This window comes from Barbus barbus (assembly GCF_936440315.1).
Source record: "Barbus barbus genome assembly, chromosome: 24".
Taxonomy (NCBI): domain Eukaryota; kingdom Metazoa; phylum Chordata; class Actinopteri; order Cypriniformes; family Cyprinidae; genus Barbus; species Barbus barbus.
In genome coordinates, this window is record NC_136752.1 from 2,454,003 (window position 1) to 2,471,601 (window position 17,599).

The window sequence follows — 17,599 nt, forward strand, 5'->3', positions numbered from 1 at the left end:
GGAAAAGCTTTGTTATTAATAAGCTCAGAGCAAACAGCCAATCACTGTTCTGTGTTAACAAGTCCCTCATCTGTATTCAGAGCATCTCATTTTCATTAGACTACATGCACAGGTTCTCCTGAGCTAGTGTGTGTGTGTGTGTGTGTGGGAGACTCTCCACCACCCAGGACGTGCTACATGTACTTCCTTTCTCCGTTTCATTTAGTCTTCTGCCCTCAGCGTGGCTCAGTTCACATGCCACCCGCTGATCTGGCTTTCTGCTTCTGTTCTTCCCCAGAGTTTTCTCTTCTTGCATCACGTTCTCTCACCTGCCACTGGCTTTCATTTGATGCCCTACTTGCATTGTTTTTCATGTTTACATGGCTTTCGAGAACAGATGAGTGTGATTGGTCAACAACGGCATTCATGTGTGTATAATTACTGGTCAACTCCACAATGTAATTGACCATTTCAACGCATGTCTGCATCTGTTGTATCACTACATGCTGTTTTATCCTTGTATAGCCTAGTATATAGAATTGTATCAAATAATTAAATGCATATCTAATAATAATGGAATATTTTAAATACTTTAATATAAAATTTAAACTTCTATTGGTATTTGATGTTATATTGTTGATGAGCAGTCATGTAGCAAGTACTAAGGCATAACAGTATGACTTTCTGTAAAGCTGCTTTGAAACTATACTATGAAAAGTGCTATGTGAATAAATACAAATACAAAGTAGAGAACATACTCTACACAAACATGTGGATGCATATAGCTTCTAGCTAGAGAATGATTTCAGTTGTTACATTTCAGAGATTTTTCCCAAATGCAATGTAATGCAAAACACAAAATATGCATTATACTCTCAGAGTTGCCACAAGCGGCACAATAGCAGACATTTTCTGTTATCTGATTAATAGCACATCTGGTTTAATGCTTAAGACATTTGAAGCAAACTGCATGAAAATACATAGTTACTGTGACAGAAAAGACATGTGCATTGACGTGTGTGTGCTTCCATGTGTAACAACAGCTCAATACTAGATTGAGGGTTTTGACATCTGGTCTCTGACTTCACACACCTCTGCTCAGTCCTGCCTGACTATCAGGTCAAAGAGAGGCTGGACTTTATTGAGAGGTTTCCTGATTTATGACTGTACACGATGGTTACATTTTAGTTAGAGTTAAGGTTAAGTCAAAGAATAATGTTAGGGTCAAAGCGTACTGGACATTCAGTCATAACCAACCAGAGAGAAGACGTGCCTCATGCATTCCCCGCTACATGTGTGTTGAATGATGCATTGTGTGTGTTTGTGCAGTAATGACACTGATGAAGTGTTTGGCACAGGTGAACTACTCTTGTTACATTAATTACAAGCCATCTTGGAGTGCTGCACTGATGCATTATGGGAAGACTTTATAAGAAACCTTTCTCTCACTGATGCATTGGCTAGTTTAGAGATGCTTCAAATGTCTGCATCTGTGTGTGTGTGTGTGTGTATGAAGGAGCCTTTATCTGCTCCACAGGTGCCTCATTTGCTTTCACAGCACTTCTGTATCTCTCTCGCGCCCCTCAAACCAGTTCACTCTCGCTTTTCACTGCGGCCTTTTTTTAATTTAAACATCAGAAAGAGAAATTTGTAACTGACAACCATTGTTTAGGGTAAAACTAAACAAGACATCTCTATGAATCCTGTCATAAAGGTGATGAAATGGTGTTTTTTCAGTATTTAAAAGTTGCTATGAAACATGCATCTGAACAGATTATCAAAAATATTTGGGTTTATGCATCGGTTGTTGATTGGATGCAAGCAGATCTGAATGTGTTAACGTTTAAGAGAACTAAATGATTGGAGAAAATCTGCAAATGTAAGCAGAGAAGATGTTTCACAGGACAGGACTATGAGTTAGAAAAATGAAAGGTGAAAAAAAATAAACACGAATGATTGGTTTATGAGATCTATAACATGCCTTTGGATCGTTTTAATAATTTGGGTGGCAATAAAACTTTCTGACTTTCTATGATGTCTACATAAAATGTCATGGAATGTCCACAACTGACATTCAGATCTCTGTCATAACAAAAAGTGGAGTGAGATGAGCTGATATTGCAAGCAATTGTGGAACAAATCTAAATAAATGAATGTGTCTGTATCACATCATCATGCTTTTATTTGCCTCCAGGACAACTTCTGAATTGCATTTTAACAATGAGTTGTATTTGTGAATCAGAAAAGTACATGCAGTTCTCTTCCTGATATGTGAACGTGTTTCAGAGTCCCGCCGAGTGTGAATAGTGTCTGCTAGTGTAACCCATCTCTCGTCTTCTCTCTCAGAACCCATGCGGACCCCCAAGAGTCTGAAGATCGCAGAGACGCAGGCGCGCTTCATCGCTGTGGACTGGGAGTCGCTGGGCTACAACATCACCCGCTGCCACACTTTCAACGTCACCATCTGCTACCACTACCACAAATCCAACCAGAGCAAAGCCGACTGCCTGGAGATGGACCCCAAAGCCCCCCGACACGTGGTGGGCAACCTGCCGCCCAACACCAACGTCAGCCTGAAGATGATCCTCACCAACCCAGAGGGACGCAAAGAGAGCGACGAGACCGTGATCCAGACGGAGGAGGATGGTACGAGATTGTAGCTCACACTTCCCTACCCTTTTTGACCCCAACAGTATTACTACTTTAAAATAATTAATTCAAATAATTATTCAAATTTAAATAATTACATTTTAGAATTTTATAGAATACAAATGAATGCAAGATGTTAATAGATATACAGCGGGTAAAAGAAGTATTGATCACGTCAACATTTTTCTCAGTAAATATAGTTCTAAAGGTGCTGTTGATGTCTGGTGTCACCAGATGTCGATAACAACCCAAGTAATCCATACATAAAAAGAAAAAAACAGAAATTCAGAAGTTCAGAAATTAAGTTATGTGTAATAAATGGAATGACCCAGAGAAAAAGTATTGAACTACTGAAATGTATTTAAGACTTTGTACAAAAGCCTTTGTTGGTAATGACAGCTTCAAGACGCCTCTGGTAGGAGAAAACTAGTGGCATGCATTACTCAGGTGTGATTTTGTCTTCAAATCTTGAAGGTTCTGTGGGCCTCTTCTATGAACTCTGACATTTAGTTCTTATTTTCTATTGGATTCATGTCAGGTGATTGGTTGGCCATTCTAGCAGCTTTATTTTCTTTCTCTGAAACCAATCAAGATTTTCCTTGGCTGTGTTTGGGATCATTGTCACCTGTGTTTCATCTTCATCATCCTGGTACAATTAATTTCCACTGACTAGGGGCAGGATTGCTTTCTAATTACTGATAGATTTCAGCTGGTGTTTTGGCTTTCCATGCCTTTTTGCACCTATCTTTCTTCATGTGTTCAATACTTTTTCTCCGTGTGATTTCATTTTATCACACATAACTTAATTTCTTAACTTATTTGTGTAGTTTTTTTGCATGTATAAATTACTTGGGTTGTTACCGAAAATTTCAAGTCAACTGCACCTTTAGAAATATATTTACTGAAAAAAATGGTGACGTGGTCAATACTTATTTTACCCGCTGTATACAGGTTGCAAAAAATTGAAAACGGTGTTGTTGCTCATTATGTTTTTTATTAAGAGGAAACTGGTTATTTTTCTCAGCCGTTTCATTCTTTAGGTTTCAAAACCAAAATTACTAATATATGAGGTAAATGCATTAACTTAAAGCTGGGAAGTACAGGCCTGCGGCATCGGTTTTTGAGCATTTCTGTACATTATTCTTGAAAATTAGCTCTATGTCCAATAACTGTGCTCTGTTGTGCATGATATCGCATTACAGTGGAGAATTCAAATGTTTCAGATCCACTGTTTCACCTCTGTCATCTGTTGAACATTTGTCATTCAGAGACATATGGGTCAAGACTCAAAAGACACTGCAGGTGAAAAGGGTAAACATTTTGACTAATATCACAAATCCAATAGTCTAATAGTCATGAATGGAATGTGTCTATGACTTCCGTTGCACGTTCTTACAGACAGTATTTGAGACTCTTGTAAACTGCATTTCGAAACTCACACCCGTACATATATATGGTTGTCAATCCAAAGCACAAACAGTGTGAATATAGCCTAAATAAAGGCATGTTATAGAAACAAAATAGTCCAAAATCTCAAAATGACCAGTGCATGAAAAACAATGGTTTGCATGTAGCGTCTTGCCTTAAAATAAGAAGTATCTTAATTTTAATGAGCTTATTTTATCTTATTTTAAATCATTTTAAGTCACCGTGTAAGCTTGCTGAGGGCCCCTAGTGGACCCTGGGTTGAAAACCACTGACCTAGAATGACTTGGTACAGATGTATTTGGTGTGTCATGTGATTGTGCTGTAATTGCGGGTCCAGGTGTGCTGACTTGCTCTTTTCCATATAGTGTTAATGTGCCAAGTCCTTCTGTGCAGCTGTGTAGGGCAGATGATCACTGATTCTCACTGTATGATAGCATGAAGAGTGTGACGTGGCTCTGGACTCTGTTGTGGCTAGTTGAGTTTCTCAGCACGCTGTCGGTCCACAGATAAGTGCTCAGGCATAAGGGAGTCTGACATGAATTCATTTTGCCCTCTCTCGCTTTCCTCCATACTGAGGTGAGCCATCAAGATCAATGATTGGAGGGGCAGCGAAAGCAAACGTCTAGATATCGCAAACCTGTTCTGTGCTTGGCAGTCTGATGGCGAGTAAATTTTGTTGGATGAGGCATTATAATGGTATAGGGTTTTTTTCTGGACCCCTTACTTTCAGTTTCTTACCAAGACATTTTGGACAGTGATATACACTCCAAATGCGGAAAGCATTCCCAGAAGAGTGGAAGCTATTATAGCTGCTAAAGGGGGGGACCATCTCCATATTAATGTCTATGTGTTTAAAATGCGATGACATTAAAGTCCCAGTTGGTGCCAGGTGTCCCAATACTTTTATCCATATACTGTAGTATAGATCTCACATCTCACCCAGAAACACACGGATCTGCTGAAGTGTTGTAAAATCAGGTGACTGACGATATATCCAAAAGATCAAGTGCAGCATTGGCCCATTTAAAATGTTTACATGATTACACTGACAGTTAAAGCCTCTTTGTGTAGCATCTCTCTCGTGGAGAAACAGATCAAGACGTGTCAAGAATGTATAAATATAACTTTTTTATTCAGAGGATGAGATGAGTGAGGCAAATAATTCAAATAAGGATAAAGGCAGGAATATATTGAACAATCGAACACGAGCGCACCTGACAGTCATAAGTGGGTTAGATGCTGTGAAGATGCTTCTGTGATTTCTTGACACATCTGGGACATGCACATCGCTTGCACAACTTTTTTTGTCAGGCGACTTGACGTGAATAGCGTCGCTGCACAATAAAGGCCACCGTCAGCGGCTCCATGGGCTGAATGCCGGCAAAGCCAGGTTTAGGTGTGCGCCGCTAACAGGAACACCGTTTGCTTTCATCTGTGCATATGCAAATGACTTTTTAAGCTAACATTTTCTTGTTTTGTTGAGATGACACACTCCTACCAGAGTACCGTCACTCCTGCCCATTTCTTTTGTGTTGTGTTGATGGCCTTTTTATCCCGCAGAATGATTTATAGCGAACGTGCACATTATCACAGTCAGGTACAGAATTAATGTTGTGCCCACATTTAATATTTCTTATGCAAAGAAATTCACATGTAGGCGCAATTTATGTGTCATCAAAACTAATTTGACTCGTGGAGCCTTTGCACCAGAAAGTTTTAGGGATCATGAGAATCAGTCAAGTTTTCCAGACACACTGCTACTGTACATTTCCCCCATATGTATACTCTTTTCTTTCTGATACTGTTATGGATATGTGGATATAAATTGTCTTTACCTGCAATATAGGGTCGTTAGTTAGCAACAATGGATTGTAGGTGAATATCCACCTCATCCTCCTTTTTTTGTCTTATAAAGTATTCCATTACTATTTCAGTGTAAGAAATGATTGTCCGTGAGTTGAACTGATTGAAAGAATCAAACTGAATCATGAACAGTTTCAGACCTTTTTTACAAACTGATGTGACCAGTTACATCAATATTGACTCAATTGTGAATCACAAGCTTCTAACAGCTAAAAAAAACATGCATAACATGATTGCTGAAATATTATCAGTGTTTGTATACAGTAATCTTCATTGTCAGATAAGGATTTATCAGTAATGTTTTATTGGGGCACAACTCATGTACTAGTAAAAAGGGTCTAGTGATGCCCCTGGTGCTGTATATCAGCCTCATTTTACCCATCAGCCACTCTGCTCATATATTGGGATCATGACCGGTCATCATAAACACATATCAGTTTCTAGCTAAAAATCCGGCAGTAAATTTTCCACTGAGGTAAAGCTTTCAATAAGACCGGCCAATGCTATTCTCTCGCTGAAGCCGGTTCTGCTTGCTTTTAGTGCTTGTTGAGTTCATTTCTCTCCTTGTCTGTGTCTGTTTGTGCTGTAGTGCCCGGTCCGGTTCCCAAGGAGTTTGTGAGAGCGACTCCATCGGAGGATAAGATCTCACTGCAGTGGAAAGAGCCTCTGGAGCCCAACGGCATTATAACCCAGTATGAGGTAATGCTGCGAGTGTCTCATTCCAATTCCACTGTGTCAGATTTGAGTGCTTGTGTACAAACCTGAAGGCTCATGTAATAAAAGCACACACTCTCTTGCACCGTTTGTACATAGAAGTTTGTGTTTTCTGTGGAAGAACTGAAAATAAAGAAACCATCCTCCAATATATAATGCATTTGAATTAGAAATTGATGTTTTAGCAATGTTGTCTTGTTTTCTGGGTGTCTGCTGTCTCCAGATCAGCTACAGTAGCGTGCATTCGTTCGACCCGTCAGTGCCGTTGCTGCGGCCGCCTGTTCTGGTGTCAATACCATGGAACACGTCGCGTCACAACTTCACACAGCTGCATCCAGGAACCACCTACCAGTTCCTGATCCAGGCCAGTACCAGCAAGGGATACGGACCCCCAACCACACTCAACGTCACCACCAACATATCAGGTATGCATAAGCTCATGTTACATCAAATCTGATCTGATCTGAAGTCAGTATCTCATATCTTTAGTCACTACATTATACCATGAGAATTTCAACTATTATGACTGAGAGTATCTGTTGGTGTGGGAAAAGGTGACAGAAAAATGAATCTTTGCGTTTGCTCATGCTTCTTCATGATTCTATTTAAAATTGAAATATTGGTAACACTTTATTTCGATAGTCCGCTTTAGACATTCTACTATGAGTAACTTTGCAGCTACATGTCAGCTAGTAGTCATTAGAGTATTAGTAGACTGTCTGCTTAATATCTTCTAACACTTTATTTTGTTGGGTCCACAACATACAACATACTGACTATGAGAAACTTTGCAAGTATATGTCAACTTATTCTACTAACCCTAAACCTACCCTACTGAGAGTTAGTAGACATGTAGTTACAAATTAGTGAGAATTAGTTCACATGTAGTTACAAAGTTACTTATTGTTAGTAGAATGTCTAAGGTGGACTAACAAAGTAAAGTGTAACCGAAATATTTTGCAACATTAAAGTTTTTTTTAAAAATCTTTTTAATGCATTAATGCTCATTAGTATTCATTCAATACTGACCCTAAACTTTTGAACGATAGTTTGAGTATATTTTGTTGTGTAATCAGTATGTATTTGAATAACTTTTCATCGATTTACGTCCACTCTTGATGTTCCCTTATCAAAGGCTACTCTCGATGCTGCGCTTAAAGCGCTATTGGGAACATTCTTTGTTCGACCGGTTGTTGAAGCACGTGTGTCAAACATGCCAAACTTTGGCTTATCTAACCTCGGTTAGGTGACGTCACTCGATTACGAACACCTGGAGGTTATAAATAGATGTAACGCGGAAACATCCTCAGGTCTTTTGTCTTCAAGGACCGCATTGTGTGTGTGTGTAAGCACGCTTAAAGTGAAAAGAGAAAAAGAAAAAAAGTAAAGCAGAAAGCGAGTAGATAAAAAAATAAATAAATAAATATAACTACTCATTATGGCAGATCACGAGAGGAGATGTTTACCTCCTTGTCAGAGGCAGCTCTCTGATGAAGATCTCCATGCTTTCTGTTTTGAGTGTTTGGGGGAAGAGCACGCGATCCTCGGGCTCGAAGGCGAGTGCGAGCACTGCGATCTCCTTTCGATCAAAGTGCTTTGCACGCGCCTCGCCTTCTTTAGAAGCTCGTGGGGATCGTGTGTTGATCTGGCTGAGGCGCGTAAGATGGACTCGCCCCTTTCTCTCACGCTCTCGCCGGATCATTCCGCGGAGAGACATCTGTGGCTCAACCTCACGGGCATCAGGGACAAAGACCGCGCTTTCCTCCTTGATGCCCCCATCTTGCCTTTCCGGCCTATTTGGCGACGCCGTTAACACCGTCGCCACTAGGTTCTGGGAGGCAAAACGCTATGAGGAGGCGTTTGTGAGGTTTCTTCCCCACCGTGCTCAAGAGTCGGGACTGTCGGACACCCGGTCCCGACCAGGTCCAGTTCCTTTGAGGCGTGAAGCACAAAAAGAGAGACTGTAGAGACTCGTAGAGACTGGGGTGCGGCTCGCCGCGCTTCACAGTGCGCCTCAAAGAGACCGGACCCGAGGAGCATCATCTCCTCCAAGAAAAAGTCCTGAGGCTTGCGCGCCCAGGACTACGGGGGTGTGCCCCCCCCTGGGAGGGGCGCGAAAAGTTACAACAGAGAATAAAGACTCCTTCATGGCACCCTCAGGAGACCGTTGTTCAATCTCCGTCGCCACTGGTGTTTCGGGGAGCAGCGGTCTCCAGCGAAATGTTACGTGTTCGGTTGCTTCCTGCCACGTTTCAGGACACCGCACATCTAACATCCCCCCATCAAAGCGAAGTGTCAAAACTAGTGCCCCTTTCAGAGAAGCTGGCAGCGTGGAAACTACTGCCAAATATCTCTCCGTGGGTAGAAAGGACTGTAGAGTAAGGCTACAGGATTCCGTTTGCATATCGGCCTATGCGTTTCAACGGCGTGGTCTCCACTTCCGTGAAACCGGAACGAGTGTATTTGTTGACACAGGAATTGCAAGCTCTGCTTGACAAAGGGGCCACAGAACATGTTCCCCTGCCAGACAGAGAGTCAGGCTATTACAGCCGGTATTTTCTGGTTCCCAAGAAAGATGGGGGGTTGCGTAGTGGATAAGACACATGCCTTTGGTGTGAGAGACCCGGGTTCGAATCCACTGTGAGACATCAATGTGTCCCTGAGCAAGACACTTAACCCCTAGTTGCTCCAGAGGCGTGCGACCTCTGACATATATAGCAATTGTAAGTCGCTTTGGATAAAAGCGTCAGCTAAATGAATAAATGTAAATGTAATGTAAATGTACCAATTTTAGATCTACCTCAGAACTTACAAGTTCAAAATGTTGATAATCAAGATGATTGTGTCTCAGCTCCAATCGGGGGATTGGTTCGTGATAATCGATCTCAAGGACGCATATTTTCACGTAGAAATATTGCCACAACACAGGAAGTTCCAGAGGTTCGCTTTCGGGGGCGAAGCTTACCAGTATCAGGTTATTCCATTCGGCCTAGCTTTGTCACCCCGCACGTACACGAAATGCATGGATGCAGCACTGGCTCCTCTGCGACTCCAGGGCATCCGCATTTTAAATTACATAGACGACTGGCTGATTCTGGCATAGTCTACAAGAGCTGCCACAAGGCACGAGATGTGCCTTCGACATCGAGATGTCGTCCTAGCTCATCTCGAATCTCTGGGGTTGAGACTCAGCGCCAAGAAAAGCGTTATCTCTCCTGCTCAGAGGACAACGTATTTGGGGGTTGTATGGGATTCGATCACGATGCAGGCACATCTGTCTCCTGCACGCGTCGAATCCATTCTAAACGCCCTAAATAACATCAAGCTAGGCCAGAGAATTACTGTTCATTACCTTCAGAGGGTTCTAGGTATCATGGCAGCTGCATCCACGGTGATACCCTTGGGCCTCCTGCACATGAGATCCTTTCAGTTGTGGCTCAGAGCCAGGGGATTTCATCCAAGGGCCAATCCCCAGAGGCAAATAAGGATAGGGGCTTCGTACTCTTTCTATGTGGTTCAGACCCCGGTTTCTGACTTTGGTTCCCACTCTAGGTACGTGTTGTCATCACAAGATGCTAACGACAGCCGCTTCCCTCACGGGCTGGGGTGCGGCCTTGGATGGCCGTCCAGCCCAAGGGATCTGGAGAGGCCATCTTCTCGAATGGCACATCAATTGCCTCGAAATGATGGCTCTATTTTGGGCCCTGAAATACTTCCTCCAGCAGTTGAGAGGCTTGTCGAGTGGACAACACGGCGGTAGTCTCTTGCATAAATCACCAGGGCGGACTGCGCTCGCACCACCTGAACAGGCTAGCGCAGCAGGTTCTGCTTTGGGCACAGGAAAAGTTCCTGTCCCTCAGGGCGATTTACATCCCCGGTCATATGAATGTGGGAGCTGTCCAGACAAGCTGTGACACATGGGGAATGGAAACTCCACCCCGAAGTAGTCAGTCAAATCTGGGAGAGATTTTACGAAGTGGAGGTGGACCTCTTTGCTTCACAGGAGACACCACAATGTCCCCTCTACTTCTCTCTGACTCCTTCAGCTCCCCTGGGTCTGGACGCTATGGCCCATACGTGGCCCAGACGGGGTCTTTACACATTTCCCCCGATCGCTCTGCTCCCGGGAGTCCTGGCCAGGGTCCGTCAACAGGGGTCTCGCCTCTTACTGATAGTGCTCCGTTGCAGTGTTAATTTCGTTGACGAAGACGACGACGAAAAATATACGTCAACGAACCTTTTTTCTGTGACTAAGACGAGACGTTGATGAGCTAAAACTAATATCTGATGATAAAAACTATGACGAAAGTTACGCGCGTCTTCATTAACAAGACCAGACGGGACTAAAATGTTATTTGAGGACTACCGGACATTCAAAATACATACTATAGGCTAAGTTAACTGTCTTGTCTTTCAAAATGTGCGTCTCTGTCATTGGATAAGGTGCGTTTGCATGGCAGCCGCGGTGGACGGATAGGCTACCAAAACGCGAACTAGCGATCTGAAACAATGGCCTCAGCACCTGAAGGGTTAGGGAGTGGGTGACCAGATGTCCCGTTTTTCAATTTCAAGTCACAATTCATTGTCGATTAACTTAAAGTCAGTGAAGGTGCGTTAGGAGTAGAAGTGCTCTCTCTCGCGCACGCTCCACTTCTTCAGTTCTCATCTTTTTACAGTCTATGGTTCTCATACAGCGCGTGATCAGTTCTCAGTGCTCAAATACACACACAGCAGACAAATGTCTCTCATGTAGAGTATCTCACGGAAATACAGTCCGTTATGGTTTAAGTGAGCTTAAACAGGTGGGTGAAAACTGAATGTATGTCAGTAGGCTATTACATACATACCTTCCGTCTTAAATGGACAGCATTCCTAATTATCTGTCATAAATGTTAACCAACAAAAGATGTTAAATAAATGTATACTTGTTAAGTAAACCTACTGTATCTGAAAAATGAGTTTAATTTATATCTCTACCAAAAAATTAAAATTTATTCCAGTTTTTCCGAATTCAGTCCTTGATTCAAATTTCTCATAAGCTTAATTGATTTGGTCTAAAGAGAGAAGAATTAATGACTATTTTTGTTTGAATACTACATATAAAATAGCAACCAAAATAAATGTTGGTAACTGCAGTTTGACTAAAAGTAATGGCTAAAAGTTGACAAAAATGCAATGACTTTTCGTCGACTAAAACTAGACTAAAACTATGAAAGACTCGAATGACTAAAACTAGACTAAAACTATGAAAGACTCAAATGACTAAAATGTGACTAAGACTATTAAGCATTTTCGTCTCAAGATAAAGACTAAGACTAAATCAAAAATGCCTGCCAAAATTAACACTGCTCCGTTGGCCGATCAGAATATGGTTCTCAGATATAATATCCCTCCTCGACGGCTCGCCGTGGGCGATTCCGGTCAGGAGAGATTTCCTATCTCAGGCGCAGGGGACAGTATTTCATCCCCGGCCCGAGCTCTGGAACCTTCATGTCTGGCCCCTGAGGGGGACCAACTGAGAGATGCTGGGCTTCCGCCCGACGTAGTAGAAACTATTCTAAGCGCTAGGGCTCCCTCCACTAGAAGGAGTTATGCTTTCAAATGGCACATTTCCGAGAATTGGTATATGGCACACCTTGTGGACCCAGTTCACTGCCAAGTTGTTTCAGTGCTGAGTTCCTGCAAGAGAAATTGTCCTCAGGCACATGTCCTGGTACTCTCAGAGTTTATGTGGCCGCCATTTCGGCTTGCCATGTTCTCATTGACGGGGGTTTCTGTGGGAACGCACCCTCTAGTTGCCCGCTTCATTCAGGGAGCTAAGCGGTTGAGGCCGCCCACCAGAGCAACAGTCCCTTCGTGGGATTTAGATATTGTGCTCGAGGGTCTGGTCATGACCCCTTTCGAACCACTAGAGTCAGCGCCTATTAGGTTTCTGACTCTAAAGATGTTTTTTTTAATGGTCATTACTTCTCTTAAGAGAATTGGGGATTTGCAGGTTCTGTTTATCTCGCCATCCTGCCTAGACTTTGCCCCTGGGCTGGTCAAAGTTATTTTGCATCCTCACCCGAATTATCTTCTGAAGGTTCCATTCTCGACCATGAATCCGGTCGTTCTTGAAGCTTTCTGCCCTCCGCCGTTCACGACACCGGAGCAGGAAAGACTTCACTTACTGTGTCCAGTACGTGCTCTTCAAATCTACGTCCACCGCACTAGCCAGTGGCGTATGTCAGAGCAGCTTTTCATATGCTATGGGGGCCGCAATCGGGGGGGCGGCTGCCACGAAGCATACTGTATCGCATTGGGTGAGGAATGCTATTGCCCTAGCCTATGAGGCGTAACCCCTTCACCTCTAGGGGTTAGGGCCCATTCAACCAGGGGATTGCATCTTCTATGGCTTTGGCAAGAGGTGTCCCCTTGCAGCAAGTTTGTGATGCGGCAGGTTGGTCCTCTCTGCACACATTTGTTAGATTCTATAGTTTGGATGTTCATGCTACTCCGGGCTCGCTCGTCCTTGAGTCGACATCCCAGAGTCATGTCTGAGACCTCGTCAATGTTTGTGCACACACTACACAACATTGGGGGTCCAGACACTTCCAGTGCGGCGGCGTTGGTATTCTCGTTCCCAATAGCGCTTTAAGCAGAGCATTGAAGGTAGCTTTTGATAAGGGAATGTCTTGGGTTACTTGACTGTAACCCTGTTCCCTGAAAAAGCGGGAACGAGATGCTGCACCTCTATGCCGCACTGTAAGCGTGACTGGACGTCCTTTCAGACAAAAGTTTGACCTGAGGATGTTTCCGCGTCACATCTATTTATAACCTCCAGGTGTTCGTAATCGAGTGACGTCACCTAACCGAGGTTATACAAGCCAAAGTTTGGCGTGTTTGACACACGTGCTTCAACAACCGGTCGAACAAAGAATGTTCCCAATAGCGCTTTAAGCGCAGCATCTCGTTCCTGCTTTTTCAGGGAACAGGGTTACAGTCAAGTAACCCGAGACATTTCTGGTCAACTACTTTTTTTTTGTTTTTTGTTTTTTTAACATGTTTTTATAAAGAAAATGAAGCCCTTGTTTGTTTAATTTGCACCTAATTTAATCACAGTCTGCATTCAGCACAATCAGCTGGATTGGATGTTAAAGCTCCTTTCTGTGCTTTGCTAATGAGCGAAGAGGAGCGTAACCTCATCACCCGTCTCTCAGGCTTTCTGACTCTGTTGCGTACTTCACCGCTCTGAGATGTAATACAGGCATGATCAGGGGAAATATGATTTTCTAGCATTTCAGAAATCCATCACTTCAGATTTGTTGAGAGTGAGAGAAGTGTAGGTGGAGATAAGAAAACATGCAGGGCTGAGCAAAGCAAAAAAAAAAAAGCTTTTGAAAAAGAAGAGGAAGATAAATTGACTTCAGTATTGCTTATTCACATAGAGTGGAATTAGGTGTTTTTTCCCCTCTTTTTATTTATCTATTTATTTACTTACTTGCTTATTTGTACTAAGTACTAGTGATTGTCTGATCCATCCAGATTGGTTAATTTCAGTATGCTGGTTCAAAAATACACAAGAGTGTTGTTATTTGTAAATAAACAACAATCAAAAAAAAAAAAAAAACCTATCAAAAATAATTTTAATTAATTGAAATTTAAAAAAAATAATTAGAAAATAAAAACGTAGAAAACGTAATTAAGTCAATTAACTAAAAAGTACTAAAAGTACAAAAACTAGAACTGAAGTCAAAACAGATTAATGCAGTCGGCGCTTCCTGTCTACAATACTGTCCTAGCCTGATAAAAGGCAAAAACACCAAAAAAAACATTTTAATGCTAAGCAGATCTTAAAAAAACAAATAAAAATGGCAAAAGCACAAAACAAATTGGCTAAAACTAAGATGAAAGCTGAACAAATAAAAATAACAGTTGATTTAATACATTAATGAATGCTATAATAGTATAAATAATCCATAACATCATTTTTACATCTTTTTTTTTTGGCAAAAAAAAAAAAAATTGTTGTAATGAACACTGCTATAACTGCAGTCAAGTTCAATTTGCTTATTTTATTTTATAAATCGTATGTCTGCATTGATTTTTTTTATTCGATTTTTCTCTCTCTCTCTCTCTTTTATCCTTCTCTGTACAGCACTTTGGTTCCACTTGTGGTGTTGAAGGTACTCTATAAATAAAGTTTGAGTTGAGGGGAGAGTTGAGCTGGTGTAAATGTATGTGTTATAAGTTTCATACTGTCAAGCATATTGAGATGCTCATTGTTTTTGTGCAGACTTGTTTTGCAGAAGGCTAGCAGGCAGTAGCTCAACTACTTTAGATTGTGAATAGCTTGCATCTCGACAAAGTACAGTTTCAGAGAAGCTTCCCCAACACACAGTTTCATTAAGGGAAAAATGGTGACACTTTCACTCTTTCCATGTCTTTGTAGCACCCACTCTAGAGGAGTATGACGGGTCGGAGGCGTCCCTGAATGAGACGGCCACTACCATCACCGTCCTGCTGAAACCTGCCCAGGCTAAAGGAGCTCCTATCAGGTGTGTGTTTGTGGCTCCTCGGGCTCCTCATATCGTCCAGACGTTATTAGACTTCCTCTCTGCTGTAATGAGCTGCTGCTGGTGACATTACTGCTCCCATATTCACTTCTTGTGTTTCTCAGCTCATAAACCCCCACTCTCTATCACTCCTTCCGTCTTTGTCTCTTTCAGCTATTCGATATTCCTCTCAACACTTGCACAAAGATCCCTATTTGATCTGAGCCATACCTGACTCTTCCTCCCCCTCCTCCTCCTCCCCCTCGTCCTCCGTCTCCTCCTCTCTCTGCTCTGTGTTTGACTGGTTTGAGGCTCTGTGTCACATCTGGGCTTGAAAACACTCTTTCAGTAATTCAGCTTTCATTGTGACAGACTCATTCCTGCTGCCACACTCAGATGGAGGAGGAGAAGAGACTTATTTACTTATTGTTTATATTCAGTCAAGTAAGGCAAATGCAGAAAAACAGCATTGGGAAAGTGCAGGGAAACAGGGATGTGATGCACACGAGCCCATTAGTGCACAGTTAGAGTTTTCCCAGAGATATCCTAATTAGAATGATTTCTACAGTCAAACTGTTTTATGTAAAAAAAAAAAAAAAAAAGTTGGGCTGTCTGTTTAATGCGTTAATTTGGTGTGATTAATTATGGAAAAATAACGTGTTAAAATGATTAAGGCATTTAACATATCCTCCCTATCCAGACCTGTCCATCATCTTACACTGATGCAGTTACTGAAGAACATTCAGGACAACTGACTGCATGATAAAGCCTCTAAGAGTGCACTTATATGAGCCTAAAATTCAAGATATAAGGGCAAAAATGAGCTTTTAATGGTTTGTGTCTGTTTTTGTATAATATAGTTTAGTGATATCAGAGTTCAGTTTTTCCCAAATATCTGCACAATTGCAAATGTGATACTGTTTCATACAAGTTCAATAAATTGTGTTAAATAATAATTGTTTTTTTGGCTAATTAAAGAATAGTTATGAACAGTTATGAACAAAGTCACAACAAAACTGTTGTGCATCGCTGATCAAAAGATACCAGTGATGTGTTACTGAATGAATCCAAATATTTATACAAATAGCATGAGTCAACAATTCAGCGACTCATTTATAAAGACTTGAAGAAGCAGCTGTTTGAACAAATCGGTTAAAATGATTCAGTGACTCACTAATTAAGACAGTGTCTTGCCGCCACCTACTGGTGGCTTTAATTTCATAAACAGTATAGAGTATAAATTCATTTCTTTTAAAAAAATATTTTTATATTTAAATAGTCATTGTTTGAAAACCCATTAATGCCCATTTTAAACTCATTAATCTCATAGCAGTATTTATTCAATTCTAATTACAGTTCAAATGCATGCCATCTCTGCACAGTCTGTGTAAATACACCTAAACTCAGATGCAGCTTATGAAAACAATCTTATGGCCACAATGCTGTATAATGTGTGTGTGTGTGTGTGTGTGTGATAAATTCTGTTGAATCAACATATTTCTTTCCAAATCTACTTTTATGTCTATTCAATGCTTTTCTCATTTAACACAATAATGACTTTACATGTCTTTTTGGGGTGTCATTTCTCTTTGATTAATCTGTGATTGGTTTGATTAATCAACTGGCACATTATCTATTTGACTAGAATGGAAAACTTTAGTAATTTGTCAGCCCTGGGAAAAATGATTTGAATATGGCGACTTTAGTGACCAGTGAGCACATACGTAGAAACCGCACAGATCAAGGAGATTTTATCATCCAGTTTCCATAGACAAAGATCCAAATTACTTAATATCCGAATGACAAGAGCTTAGATGAATTATTCCTGAATATCCCAGCTCACATTGCAAAATATCTTCCCAAATGTATTATTTTGCATGAAGACAATGGTGCCATTTTGATTTTCTGTGCATGATTATGTTAGAGAGAGAGGTGAAAAAAAACATTCTTCTTGGTGTAAATGTAATTAGCAATGCTGACTTGAGTTATGATTGGCTGTCTTGTTCTGTTCGTCATCAACAGCGCCTATCAGATCGTTGTGAGGGAGATAAACCCACACCGTGCGCGGCGGGAGGCCGTCGGCGGGGAGTGTTACCGTGAGCCGGTGTCCTATCAGAACGCCGCCAGCGCCGGGCTGCCGTATTACTTTGCAGCGGAGCTCCCACCCAGGAATCTGCCAGAACCGCTGCCGTTTACCGTGGGAGACAACAAGACCTACCACGGCTACTGGAACGCCCCCCTCGCGCCCCGCAAAAACTACAACATCTACTTTCAGGCGGTCAGCAGCGTGGAGAAGGTCAGCAGATGACAAATAAACACACACATCCCTCGTATAAACACACACAGTGACTGAGAGTGTGTGACGGGACTGACACAGAATCACAGTCCTTTGATCTGTTCATGTCCTTGAGCTGCCGTTTGTATTTCTTCAG

General features: G+C 41.8%; 1 protein-coding gene across 3 annotated transcripts in view; it reads left to right on the plus strand.

Moving 5' to 3' along the window:
- LOC306844072 (receptor-type tyrosine-protein phosphatase kappa) overlaps positions 1-17,599 on the plus strand; it is a 185,958-nt gene that overhangs the window by 131,557 nt on the left and 36,802 nt on the right. For all 3 annotated transcript variants that reach the window (XM_079375948.1, XM_079375947.1, XM_079375949.1), the window contains exons 8-12: positions 2,326-2,625; positions 6,509-6,618; positions 6,857-7,058; positions 15,065-15,170; positions 17,190-17,463. In XM_079375948.1, coding sequence (XP_079232074.1) covers positions 2,326-2,625; positions 6,509-6,618; positions 6,857-7,058; positions 15,065-15,170; positions 17,190-17,463 — 992 coding nt within the window. The remainder of the gene's footprint in view (positions 1-2,325; positions 2,626-6,508; positions 6,619-6,856; positions 7,059-15,064; positions 15,171-17,189; positions 17,464-17,599) is intronic.